This window comes from Temnothorax longispinosus, chromosome 1, assembly GCF_030848805.1.
Source record: "Temnothorax longispinosus isolate EJ_2023e chromosome 1, Tlon_JGU_v1, whole genome shotgun sequence".
Lineage (NCBI taxonomy): Eukaryota > Metazoa > Arthropoda > Insecta > Hymenoptera > Formicidae > Temnothorax > Temnothorax longispinosus.
In genome coordinates, this window is record NC_092358.1 from 8,599,178 (window position 1) to 8,611,258 (window position 12,081).

General features: G+C 33.2%; 2 protein-coding genes across 2 annotated transcripts; one reads left to right on the forward strand and one right to left on the reverse strand.

Annotated features, from left to right (window-relative positions):
- The first annotated feature begins 2,239 nt into the window (after positions 1-2,239).
- On the forward strand, positions 2,240-3,275 carry LOC139815553 (nucleoside diphosphate kinase 6). Its single transcript, XM_071782540.1, has 3 exons — positions 2,240-2,503; positions 2,653-2,956; positions 3,044-3,275. Exons 1-3 carry the CDS (start codon positions 2,426-2,428, stop codon positions 3,217-3,219), a joined length of 558 nt encoding a protein of 185 aa, XP_071638641.1. The 5' UTR covers positions 2,240-2,425; the 3' UTR covers positions 3,220-3,275.
- Positions 3,237-6,645, reverse strand: LOC139815133 (uncharacterized). The gene is made up of 5 exons (XM_071781797.1): positions 6,203-6,645; positions 5,515-6,049; positions 4,571-4,861; positions 4,124-4,260; positions 3,237-4,031 (listed from the first exon to the last, which is right to left on the reverse strand). Exons 1-5 carry the CDS (start codon positions 6,261-6,263, stop codon positions 3,871-3,873), a joined length of 1,185 nt encoding a protein of 394 aa, XP_071637898.1. The 5' UTR covers positions 6,264-6,645; the 3' UTR covers positions 3,237-3,870.
- Positions 6,646-12,081: the final 5,436 nt, after the last annotated feature.

Consider the following 12,081-nt stretch of genomic DNA (forward strand, 5'->3'; position numbering starts at 1 on the left):
CTGATTTCTTATTTCTAATCGCTAATATCTTCTTTGTTCCTTATATTTTTCATTGTGCGCGGGCCTTTATTGTTATTTCTGGAACAAAATGGAACTAAATTCTATTTTTCGTCCCACAAATACCGCGATCGCACGATTTCATCCGGATAGAGTCGCGAATGCCTGGAATTTGGTTCGTATTCCCGAAGGGCACACGATATCCGGGAGGCACCGTGTGTGACATAACTCGATCCCCTTGCGCCACACAGCAATCGGTATAGTATAGCTTATACCTTGTGTGGGAAATTTCTCTTCGTAGATTGTACTCACAATCAGTTACACCTCTGAGTGCGACCTTATACCTTATACCTTTCCACCATTTTAAGATGAGATAAATCCGACACATACACTATAGATCAGAGTACCTATTCTTATAGGTCTGGGTACCTATTCTTGAAATCGTTTGTTATTAAACAAATTCGTTTTTGGCGCCAATGAATGCCAGTCAGTTGGCGCCACTAATCATTGCGTGTGTAAACTTACCTTAACTATAAAAGTAACTGTATTAAAGTAACTTAAATTAGTTACAGTTACCGAAAAAATGTAACTAAGTTACCGTTACAGTTACCAAAAGAAAAATGTAACGCAGTTACCAGTAAGTTACCAAAAAAAGTAACTTGTAACGGTAACTAGTTACAAGTAACTAGTTACTTCCCAACCCTGCTAAATAGTAACGTCACTAGATTTTTAGAGTCAAATTTCCGGTATAAAAAAGCAGCAACGCTGATTAAAAATCGAATATCTTCCCGAATTATGGCTGGAACTGTAGTGACTACTCAAAGGCGTTCTTTCCGTTCATCGATTTTCTTCCGTTCTTAAAAAAACTAAAAGAAAAATACGGTGACGAGATTGTTATAGCGACAAATAAGAAGATTACTACTATATGTTTCCAAAACAAAGGATATACAATTTTTTCGAGTTATTGGTATGAACAAAAGAAAGTCGATGAACAGGAAGAACGTCTTCGAGTAATCACTGCAGCTACAGCCATAATTCGGGGAGATATTCGTTCACAAATCAACGACACATCTGCATATTCTTCAAGCGATAATTTTTTGACAGATATAAAAGACTACATATCAAAATCCCTCAATATTTTTTTGGAAAACGTTATAACTGAAGGAAGAGACAATGCCCATCGCAGCAGCTCGAACAAAAATGCATTTCAATAGCGCACGCTATTGTTATGTTGGCGACCAGGCCAAGATCTTTTTTGTTACCACTTTTAATCAGCGTTGCTGTCTTTTTATGCCGGAAATTTGGCTCTAAAAATTTAGTGACGTTACTATCTAACTTGGGCTTCAGCGCATCATATAATTAAGTACAATTTGGAAGCTTCAGCTGTCAAGCATTGGAAGCTTGACGAGACCGATTTCTTCGTAATCGATGTTGAAGATCGAGATGATGATCATAGCCCTGTAGGTTCACAACCTCACGAAACGGCTCAGAAGAATCTTGTAGACGACGCTACCTCCAGTACTAGTCGTGTACAACAATTTTAAATGGTAAGAATAGCCAAATTTTTACATGTACGAGAAATATCACGCACACATTTGATATTTTTTGTCTATTTATATTTTTTCTTACAAATTCTACACCGAGAGTGTGATTTTTATGACAGCGTGAGACAAAATACAAATATCCATATATTCAACTGTGTATTACAGAAAAACTATTAAAGTTACGAAAAAAATGTATTGAACCTTTTTTATAGAGAATTTAATTAGCTTTATTTTTTATAATAACCTTCATTGCGATAGGATCAACGATTACCGAGATATGAGGAAAAAACTGAATTAGAGCACCTTTTTTTCAAGATGGCGGATCGAGCCCTGCAGATAGAGGTCCGGACTTTCAGTATGTTTAATAGTATGCTAATATAAAGGTCTCCACCAATTTATAGCTTTTTTTCCGGTTATTTTTTTTATTCACTATATTTTGATCTAATTTGACTGGACTAAATCGAGAAATTGCTGAAACTGAGGAGCTCATCTTATTTTTTAATGAGTGGACAAAACAAAATAAATTATAAACGACTATATCAGTAAAAGTAATCCATCGTTTTTGTCAGCACAGAGTAAAAAAAAAGTATAAATATTAACTAGTATAAACATAAATATTATAGAAAAGGTCGATATTTGTCAGTAGTAGAAGTCGTCGCTGCAGTCAGACGAATCGGGCATTTTCGTCTCCGCTTCGGTTCAGTTATGAATGAGCGCGATACGCGAGTCGCCGGTCGCGGCGTTTTTCCGAAACGAATATACGATACGAGCAAATACGAGATAAGTACACGTGGTGATGAACGCGTCCATTTGTCTGTCGTACGCGCGGTGACGCCGATGCCGCGTAGTTCCTTAAATTCGTAGATGAACCAGAGGATGCTGATATGCAGTCGAGAAATTGTCTTCAGTTAACATTGGCGATACTCAAGCCGCACGTCGTCAAAGCTCCGTTTGCTCTTCAGGTACGACCCTAACCTAACCTCACTCTCACGGAGCAAAATGCTCCGGTTAGGCTCCGTAGAATAACGGCGAGCGTTACGACCCGCGATTAGCGTCGAGGGAACGAGATTTGGGAGAAATTTAATGACTAAAGTTCGCACTGATTTTTCAGAAGATTCGCGATTTAATAATCGACAATAATTTCAAAGTTGTCAGATCGCGCAGGGCGACGATATCACGCGAGGAGGCCGAACTGTTTTACAAGGAGCACAGGAACAAGTTCTTCTACAACCGTCTCTTGACTTTCATGTGCAGCGGTCCATCCGACGTTCACATTCTGACTCGTCACAATGCTGTCGCTAAGTGGCGACAGCTGATGGGCCCCACCAAGGTCTATCAAGCGCAATACAATGCACAGGATACTATCAGAGGAATGTTTGGCCTGTCGGATACTAGAAATGCCACTCACGGATCTGGTAATCACCCACAATATCGAATATATTCATAGAAGGAATGCAGAACCTTGTATTTAAAAAGAATGACATTAATGTTATTCGCTCTAGATTCGACAGAATCCGCAGAAAGGGAGATAATGATATTTTTTAAAGACTTTAATATAAAAAAGTGGTACAACAATGAAGAGGTGTTTTATAACTTGGGAAGATTGCATTTCGATCCAACGTCCTTTGTGCACACCATTGACAGGACTTACGTACAAAATGAACGCGTTACAAAATAATTATATGTACGAGTTAATTTAATTTATTAAATAAAATATTTATTATATTTTTAATAGGAGACAATCCTATCTACACAATTGCTAGCCAAATCCAGACTGTGCTTGTATGAAAATAGTTCACTGTATTTTTCTCTATATATTTTCTAGAATTCTTTTTAAAATGCCAAACACGCGTCAATCAGATTAAACTAGTCAATTTTTCGTGTGTATACGACTGATGAGAAATATGTACAATTAGTTTTAGCCATTTTGCAATAACAAAATACGATCACGTTTGTCACATTGGATTCTCAAAACACTAAAATCTGTTCTATTTATGTCTATTTCTACCAACATAGATAAACTTTAATCTCGGTTTAACTTAGTTTTTATCTCTTTCTCATTTTCAAAACTAGAAAAAGATAAAAAATAAATTAAACCGAGATTAAAATTAATCTATATTGGTAGAAATAGACATTAGCTGAACTTCTTGCACAGTTCATCTTTTCTCATTTTCTCGCCAACGTGAAACGAAAAAGAGGAAAGATGAATTGTATAAGAAGTTAAGCTAAAACGCGAACAGGCCTAATGTATGACATTTTGGATTGAAACACGGACGGACAATCAATATTTCTAAACGTACACATTGCGTTCTAGTCGAAGCAACACAATTTATGCATTTATTTTCACGTAAACTTTTGGACGTGAAAACACTTTAATCCCTTCTTCCAGTTTATTCAGTTGCTTCTCTATCTCAATCTTACGCCTCTGTGCTCTGAGAGTATCCGTTTTTATAGGCATCATATTTAATTCGTTGACATAATCTTGATAATCTGCATTCCAGAAACACAATCCAATGAATTTAAATAATCAAATATTAATATTTGAGGCTATTGTTAAATTTTATTAGACAACAGATACGTACTTTTTTTTAATAATCGTAGCGTCTCCTTGCGTTCGTGATCAGGTAAGGGCACGTGACCCTCTGGACAGTCAGAATGCAATGCTTCCGCCTTGGCCTTTTGTTCCTTTTCTTGTGCTTCTTTTCTATCTCGAAGGTATCTATTCAAAAAATTGTTAGAAAAAAGAAAATTAAATAAATTCACCTTCCGATTTAATAATTTTTACATCAATCTAATTAATATCTAATTTTCTATTATAGTATATTGCACTATACTATATTTTCTATATTTTATTTTATTTGTAATTACATATATAAAAATCTGAAGATTCCTCGGGTCTTATAGTACAACTAACAAATTATAAGTAAAATATTTCAAGAAAATATACTAGAATGTAAAAAAAGTCGATAGAAAAATAGGAAAGATAATAGAAAGAATGAATTTAAAGTCAGAAAAGAAAAGTAACGTACTTAGGTACAACTCCCTTGCGATAATTCGGAGGTGGCACACCATTATGAAGTTGCGTCATCAACTTATTAGCAACAGAAGTACGTTCTTTATTTAATTTGATAAAATCGATCTCCTCTTTAGATGTCGGCGACACGGATTTTCGTAAATCGATTTTCTGCAAGTCTTCGGGACCATGCATATCGCCTCTGTCTGTAGGAGAATCAGATTGTTTCCTCGAAGTCTTCTCCTCTTGCTTATTTAAATCACCATTGTTCGCTGTTTCATGCCTTGTAATGTTCTTTGATGGATACCTATTGACAAAAATCAGTCATGAAAGAAATGGTTCATAGATAAAATCTTATTTGTTAAGGTGATCCTAAAGCCGTGATCCTAGCCGGTTTTTTTCAGTTTTTTTCTTAGCACTAATCTTTTAATTGGCTTTATAGAAATGCAAAATTCTTGTCTAGAATTAAAGTATGCATCAAAATCTAGGTCATGGTGGTCGAATTTATATGTGGTGGTCGTCACGTATAACAAAAAATATTAATTTTTTTTTGTTTTTGATATAAATTCGACCACCATGACCTAGATTTTGATGCGTACTTTAATTCTAGACAAGAATTTTGCATTTCTATAAAGCCAATTAAAAGATTAGTGCTAAGAAAAAAACTGAAAAAAAACCGGCTAGGATCACGGCTTTAGGATCACCTTAATTAATTCTATTGTTAACATTATTAAATTAAGAAATTAAATAATACTACTAGTAATTAAATTATAGAAGATTAATCAATTAAATTTGTTTAAAGTAAAAAGTAAACGCTATAATTATATAAAAAAAGCAAAACTCTTAAATCAAAGAAAAAATAAGCACATAGAAATTAATCAAAAGTGTCGAGAATTATATGTCTAAGATCTTTTTTATTTTTTAGCATTAAATCTATATATATGTTTCAAATACACTTACCGAATAACACCTTCAGAATATATACTTTCCAATTGATCTGTATCTAAAGTCTGAATCCCTTGACTTTTGTACTTAATGGTGCTTTGTGCATCTAAACCATTTGCAGCATTATCGAACTTGTGCACATTTGGTTCGGATAAAATGTTTGGTTGTAATTTCTGCTGACTCTTATGTTTGCCAGTTCTCTTTTGTCTGCCTGATATGTTATTATTCACTCCTGGTCCAACAACCTTTTTAGTAGGAGTAGTTTGCTTTTTATCACACTCAAATACGTTGGTCCCATTTTGAGTTTGTTCGTCAATTTCTACTTTGTCAGTTGACACTCGATCAATATTATAACTCTCATGTTTCTTCTTGTCTCGGAAGCTAGTGACCACCTTTGCGGGTACATTCTGATACTTGTCTGTACTTTTATGATGCTTGTGTAATTGTAACTTTTGTAGCTCCTCCACCTCCTTGCTCGCGTGGAAGCATTGTTCCATTCGCCGGAGGTTTTTCACGTTTTCCTGAATAAAATTCTTCCTTCTGACTGGCTCTAGTAACAACAAAGTAAAATATTCAGTATGTTATTATTTTCTCGTGCATCCAAATTTTAACTATTATTTTTTGTAACATTTTATGAAATAAATTCTATTTCTGTGAACTTCTGAACGATTGTTCAATAAAATATTTAAATGATATTACTTACTGGGATCGGGGAAAATGCCCTTTAACGTCGTCACTTTCATCTTCCCGACAAGAAACGGCATCTGCCAATATTGTGATTCTGCTACATTTATAATTTACATTTCGGAAAAAAGGCAACGTTTTGGGACATCCGATTGATGTCTCTTTACCGCATAATTTTCGTTTCGCGCACACGTCGCTTTCCTGCCGTGTCCTGCCGTTACCACATAAACAATTTTGTTTACATATCGGATAGTAGCTGCGTATAACCCTGATCTGTCAAGCACACCAGTATCGCCAACATCCAGTGTAGAACAGAGTTCATTCAGAACAATGTAGAGGTCAGTCACGAAACACTTTTTATCAACAGACGGTCATAGGAGATGTTCGGTAAATCAGTTTTCCTAGCTTTATCTAAATTTTTTTACGTTTGTAAATATTCTTTCTTTTTGCTATAAAATTTTTTTACTATAAACCATCAGTGTCCATACAATTTTTTATACAAAGTTTGATACAATAAAATGTTATTGATATATAACTAAGAAAACAATAATATACAGATTGGACCAAAATACGTGATAGAACCTATATATAATAAGGTTCATCTATGAAGTCCAGGAAAGGATTCTAGATTCTATAGTTCAAAATAAATGAAATATTATATAATAATATAAATATTTATCGAATAAGATCTCCTTTTCGAGAAAAAAGACTTTGAAAGAATTAACTTCGAGTACGCGAAGAATTAAAAGAATTAAAGATTGTAATACTAATATAATTTAGCATCTGATGAAATTTGTTAAATTAAAGTATAACAAAGCCATTTAATAATAATTTAATAATGAAAATATACTATGTATATATATACAAATTATTCTAAAAGTGGTATAAAGATTATATAAAGTAGCTGGAGACTGTTTCTAGCAAACCACACCAAGTTTAAAAATATTATGATTTTAATATTTACACTTTTATTACATATTTAATAAAATTTAATAAGAAAAGAAAAATCCAAGATTTTATCATAGAAGTGTTTATCCAGAACTAATTAAAAATTAGAAAGAATTCTTGTTATATTTCGCATTTTTAAAGCAAATATTTATAAACGTAATTATTAAAGGAATTACAATAAGATATACTTAATTATTGATCTTTTTGTACGCACAAACAGCAAATGCGAGACAATTTATTAGGTATTTTTAAAATTTAATTTTACCAGAGACATCAGCATCTTAATTACATTATGGATTTTAGATTTACCTTCTTTAGAGAGATTTCTCTACATTTCTGTTTTTATATTTTTCAAGCGCAGTGAATATACATATATTTCATTTTAAATATAAAGAATGCACTCACATCAGATTTGCTCTTTGAGAAGAATAACGGTGATTATATTTTGATATAGTAATATTTTCCCAGGTAGCAGAGTGACGTCAAATGACGTAATAACGTCTTAATGACGTCTCTAACGTCAATAAAACGTCATTAAGACGTCTTTAAACGTCATCTTGCTACCTGGGTTATAATGGTAATATCATCGGTAAAACGTGCCGTACCGTATATTTTAACGCTGAACTTTGATATTTAATAAAAATTCGAAAGTTTATTATATCTTAATAGTGTTAAATAATATAGATACATATTAAATCATATTACAAACATAAATTATTAATAAAATATTATACATTTATATTAAATGATATTACCTATTATATTATATTTTTTCCGTGGTATTTTTTTGTGGTATTATATACATATGTACTTTCTTTAGTAAAGCTATTCTAATAGTATTTTTTTATTTCGTCAGAAGTCCAACAGTTTTATTATTTGAATTATTAATTCGAATCAATATTATTATTGCTCAAGTTATACTGTGAAAGAGGTATTTAAAACATTAAAAAATAAGATCTTTTTTAGGATATAAATAACATATGTATATTGTGTAAATTTGCCGATCTCCAAAAATTTAATGCAAGGTACAGATAAATACGATTAGTGCTATTATCAAAGAAATAGTATTATCTATCTTTATATGAAGCTGTACGATATATTCCATTCATACTCGTATATTTATACATGATCATATCTTATAGTGTTATACATATCTTATAATTATTTTCAGTAAAATAATTGATTTTATATACACGAAAGTTAACTAACTTTCTTTTTTTTTGCTTATGTTACAAGCAGTGACTTAAATACAAAAAAAAAGCATTACATCTTCGATAATCTTATAAAACCGTTAATTAAACGCGATAAAATTGAACACTTGTTTTCATGCTTATCTATTTAACTCTAATAGTATTATTAATCTAATAGAGTATTAGTAATATATATCTTCACGTCATTGCTGTGTAGAATATATGACGGTGACGTAAGATATCGATGCACTTATTAACTGCAATGAATTACGTTCTTTGTTATTATATGCTGTACATTTCATATATGATACATTCTATATATTTATAATAAAAATTAAGTAATTTCTTTAAATCGACCGTGACTGGCAATAAATAACGTCTTTTCGATATGAACATTGAAAAACTGTGAGCCAACTTGGTTTGTCAGATTCACACAGCACTTTTTTTGGATCAATTATCGAGGCATTATTAATTTCGACCATGGGTTTTGGTCAGTTGATGTAATTTCTAAATTAAATAGTTTTAAATTTTTATTGCGGAAAATATTACCCCAGCCAGGGTTTGAACCTGCAACCTCCCGTATACCGTGCGGGTGTCGTGCCAATTCGACCACTGGGGCTGTGGTAATATTTATCGCAATAACAACTTTTTTTGCAATAAAAATTTAAAACTATTTAATTTAGAAATTACATCAACTGACCAAAACCCATGGTCGAAATTAATAATGCTTCGATGATTGATCCGAAGAAAGTGCTGTGTGAATCTGACAAACCAAGTTGGCTCACAGTTTTTCAATGTTCATATCGAAAAGACGTTATTCATTGCCAGTCACGGTCGATTTAAAGAAATTACTTGATTGTTATTCTATACTGGCGAAAAAAATGTACTATTCTGTGTTTTATAATAAATAATATATTTTTTACTGAGGCGAAGCAATTTAGAGATGCTACAAACAATCTGCCCACATTCAGGTCGAAAGATTTACTGCCTATTTGTAACAGAAATAATATCAGCTTTTGTATATGTGTAACGGTGCTCTATACCAACGAACATTATATCTACAAACAATTAAATGACGAGATAAGTTGATGACTAGAGAAGTGTAGAAAAATATAGCATATCTTAATCTTAAACTTATAAACTTTTTAAGCTATATAAGTCTCCATTTCCACTAGCAGTGGTTACTAACATAGTGTTGGTGAATATATTAAACTCTTACATAGTAGAAAATATGTGATTATTGTGATCCGTGATTTCTTGCCCGGCATAGTTCGCTAGAAACATGTATATGAGAATGACAATTGTTACTATAATGTGTAATACGAATTGCTCTTTATCAGCGTATAGGTTGTCGATGCTGTCTTTATCGTTTCTAACCGATACAATCTGAAAGATCTAACAGTGTAGTTACGATCAATGTTACATGGTGTATAATAGGATATCTCATAATTATCATGTATACCTACAATATGTACTTTAACCCTTAAATGCCCTGTGGGGTCCAGCGGACCCCAGACCCTTTACAATGATATATTTTCAAATGTTCTTGTCAAAAATGGACTTCATGCTCCCATTGATGATAGTTGAGTGATTGACATATCCGTTTGTACACTTAGCAGTACTTAGTTTACTTAATTTTTTATACTATGTTGAAATTGAAATTTTAACAATATAAGCATTTTATTCTCTTTTCTAAGCCTTGAACAACATTGAAAAAAATTTTCATAACAAGATAAAAAAATCAATGAGTATATAAGGAGACATTTTTCATGCTGGGGTCTTTAGACCTCTCATGTCATTTACGAGATTCTTGAGAGGTGTGGCATTTAAGGGTTAATAGCATATCTCATTAGGTATCAATCGACAATATTAATAAGTATCGACAATATTAATAAGAATTGATTACAATAATTTTTTAGTTATATGCGATCAAAGTTGGTTAAACATCTACACACTATTAGGAAGCTTATCATTCGGAATTGATTTTCACAGATCATATGATATTGAATCCAAATATTATATATATATATAACGTATTACATGGGGCGGCGGTGTGGTCTAGTGGTAGAGCGCCAGACTCGTAATCTGAGGAACCAGGTTCGAGTCCACTAGAGCCATGAATCATGGAAAAGTTTTTTTCCGAAAAAACCGCGCCCCTCCGTGCAGATGCGGAGAAAACTGGGCTCCGTCTTTCGGAAGAGACGTTAAACCGTTGGTCCAAAGGAGGAAACAGTAAGGTAGTGGATGAATTGGAGGTTAGGGTTGGGTACGTCCCTTCAAAACGCCCTTTAAGGCCCCTTGGGGTATATAAAGTAAAATTCTTTATCCTTATATAACGTATTACATATTATTTGTTAAGAATATATCCAAACGAATCAAGAGACACGGTAGTGTCTCGCGCCAAGTACACGCGAAGCGAGACCGCACCGTGACTCTTTTACGCGATGCGACGAGTTGCGAATACTCGAGATGTTAAGATCTCAATAACGAGTGAACGGATCAAGTTCTAAGTAGGCTTGATCGATAGCTTGGGGTCGATTTATATAATAAAAGTGTTTTTACTTTTCCCTTACGTGCTCTACGAGCGGAGATATTTCGACGCAAAGTCCAAATGTGAAAATTTTTTATTATATACGTCGTCGTCTCTCAATCAGAGAAACGTAACTTTTACTACTTTTAACGGTAGATGGCTCTTGATTTCCGATAAGTCGCGCGCGCATTATTATCGACCTAGTAGGTAAATTAGGTCAATATATAGACTTATCGGTATGTATAACGACAGAATTAAAGCAATGTGAAAGAATCGAACTATTTAAACGTATGTTAAAAGAATATATTGTACCTCATGTAGAAGAATTGATGTAAAGACATTTGATATAAAAAATAGCTAAGAGAAGGCTAATAAAGCTCAATCTCCCTTTCTTTCTTCCTTTCTTCTTCGCTTTTTTCCTCTTCCTCCACGCTCTCTGGTTTGTCTTGCCAGCATCATCAGAAATTATTATGTATATATTGTATGCATATCAATGTTTACTTACATTGCATAATTTTAATAATATAGTATGTACACATTCTAAAAACCTTTTGAGGGACAAAATCACTGAATGTGTTGGTATGACTAAAATTGAAAATAGAACGCAAAAAATATCACTTTTTACGTAATCAAAATCTCGGAATTGACTGTACCGATTTTATTCGGACTGGTTAAACAGCTCGCAATCGACAGCTTATATCGATTATGTCAGAAAAATGCCCTTAAATGATCAGAAAGCTGGTTAAGAGTTTCAGAGATATTTTACTCAAAAGCTTGACGAAAAATTCCAGACAAACTTGGCATACATAGCACCTTGACATTTATGCATTGACGTAGTTAGTTCTTTTTCCGTTTACTTGACATCGCATGACAATTGAAAATGATTTTACATATGCATCAGATATTAAAGTTTAGCGGATATTATTCCTATTGTGAATGCGTAAATGCGTGAATACATTATGCAAATAAAGTAGATATGACAATGTCTAAAATTAAAATCAATACTCATTTATACGCATATCTGCTGACACACACACACACACACACACACACACACACACACACACACACACACACACACAGGGGTGTAAAGTCCGACCATGCAACCTCCACGCGGTACATCCTGGATAATACTAATGCTGGCGGCACCGTAAATTCTAAAGCTCATAACTCAGGCAATTCTCAACGAAAATAGATTTTCAAGTAGTGTTTTGGAAACGTCTCGCTGCC

Coding starts and splice junctions, on each gene's coding strand:
- LOC139815553 (XM_071782540.1), top strand. CDS start 2,426: ATGCAGTCGAGAAATTGTCTTCAGTTAACATTGGCGATACTCAAGCCG. Junction 2,504..2,652: donor AAGCTCCGTTTGCTCTTCAG/GTACGACCCTAA, acceptor CTGATTTTTCAG/AAGATTCGCGATTTAATAAT. Junction 2,957..3,043: donor AAATGCCACTCACGGATCTG/GTAATCACCCAC, acceptor TATTCGCTCTAG/ATTCGACAGAATCCGCAGAA.
- LOC139815133 (XM_071781797.1), bottom strand. CDS start 6,263: ATGCCGTTTCTTGTCGGGAAGATGAAAGTGACGACGTTAAAGGGCATT. Junction 4,862..5,514: donor TATTCTGAAGGTGTTATTCG/GTAAGTGTATTT, acceptor TTTTGTCAATAG/GTATCCATCAAAGAACATTA. Junction 4,261..4,570: donor CGCAAGGGAGTTGTACCTAA/GTACGTTACTTT, acceptor TTTTTTGAATAG/ATACCTTCGAGATAGAAAAG.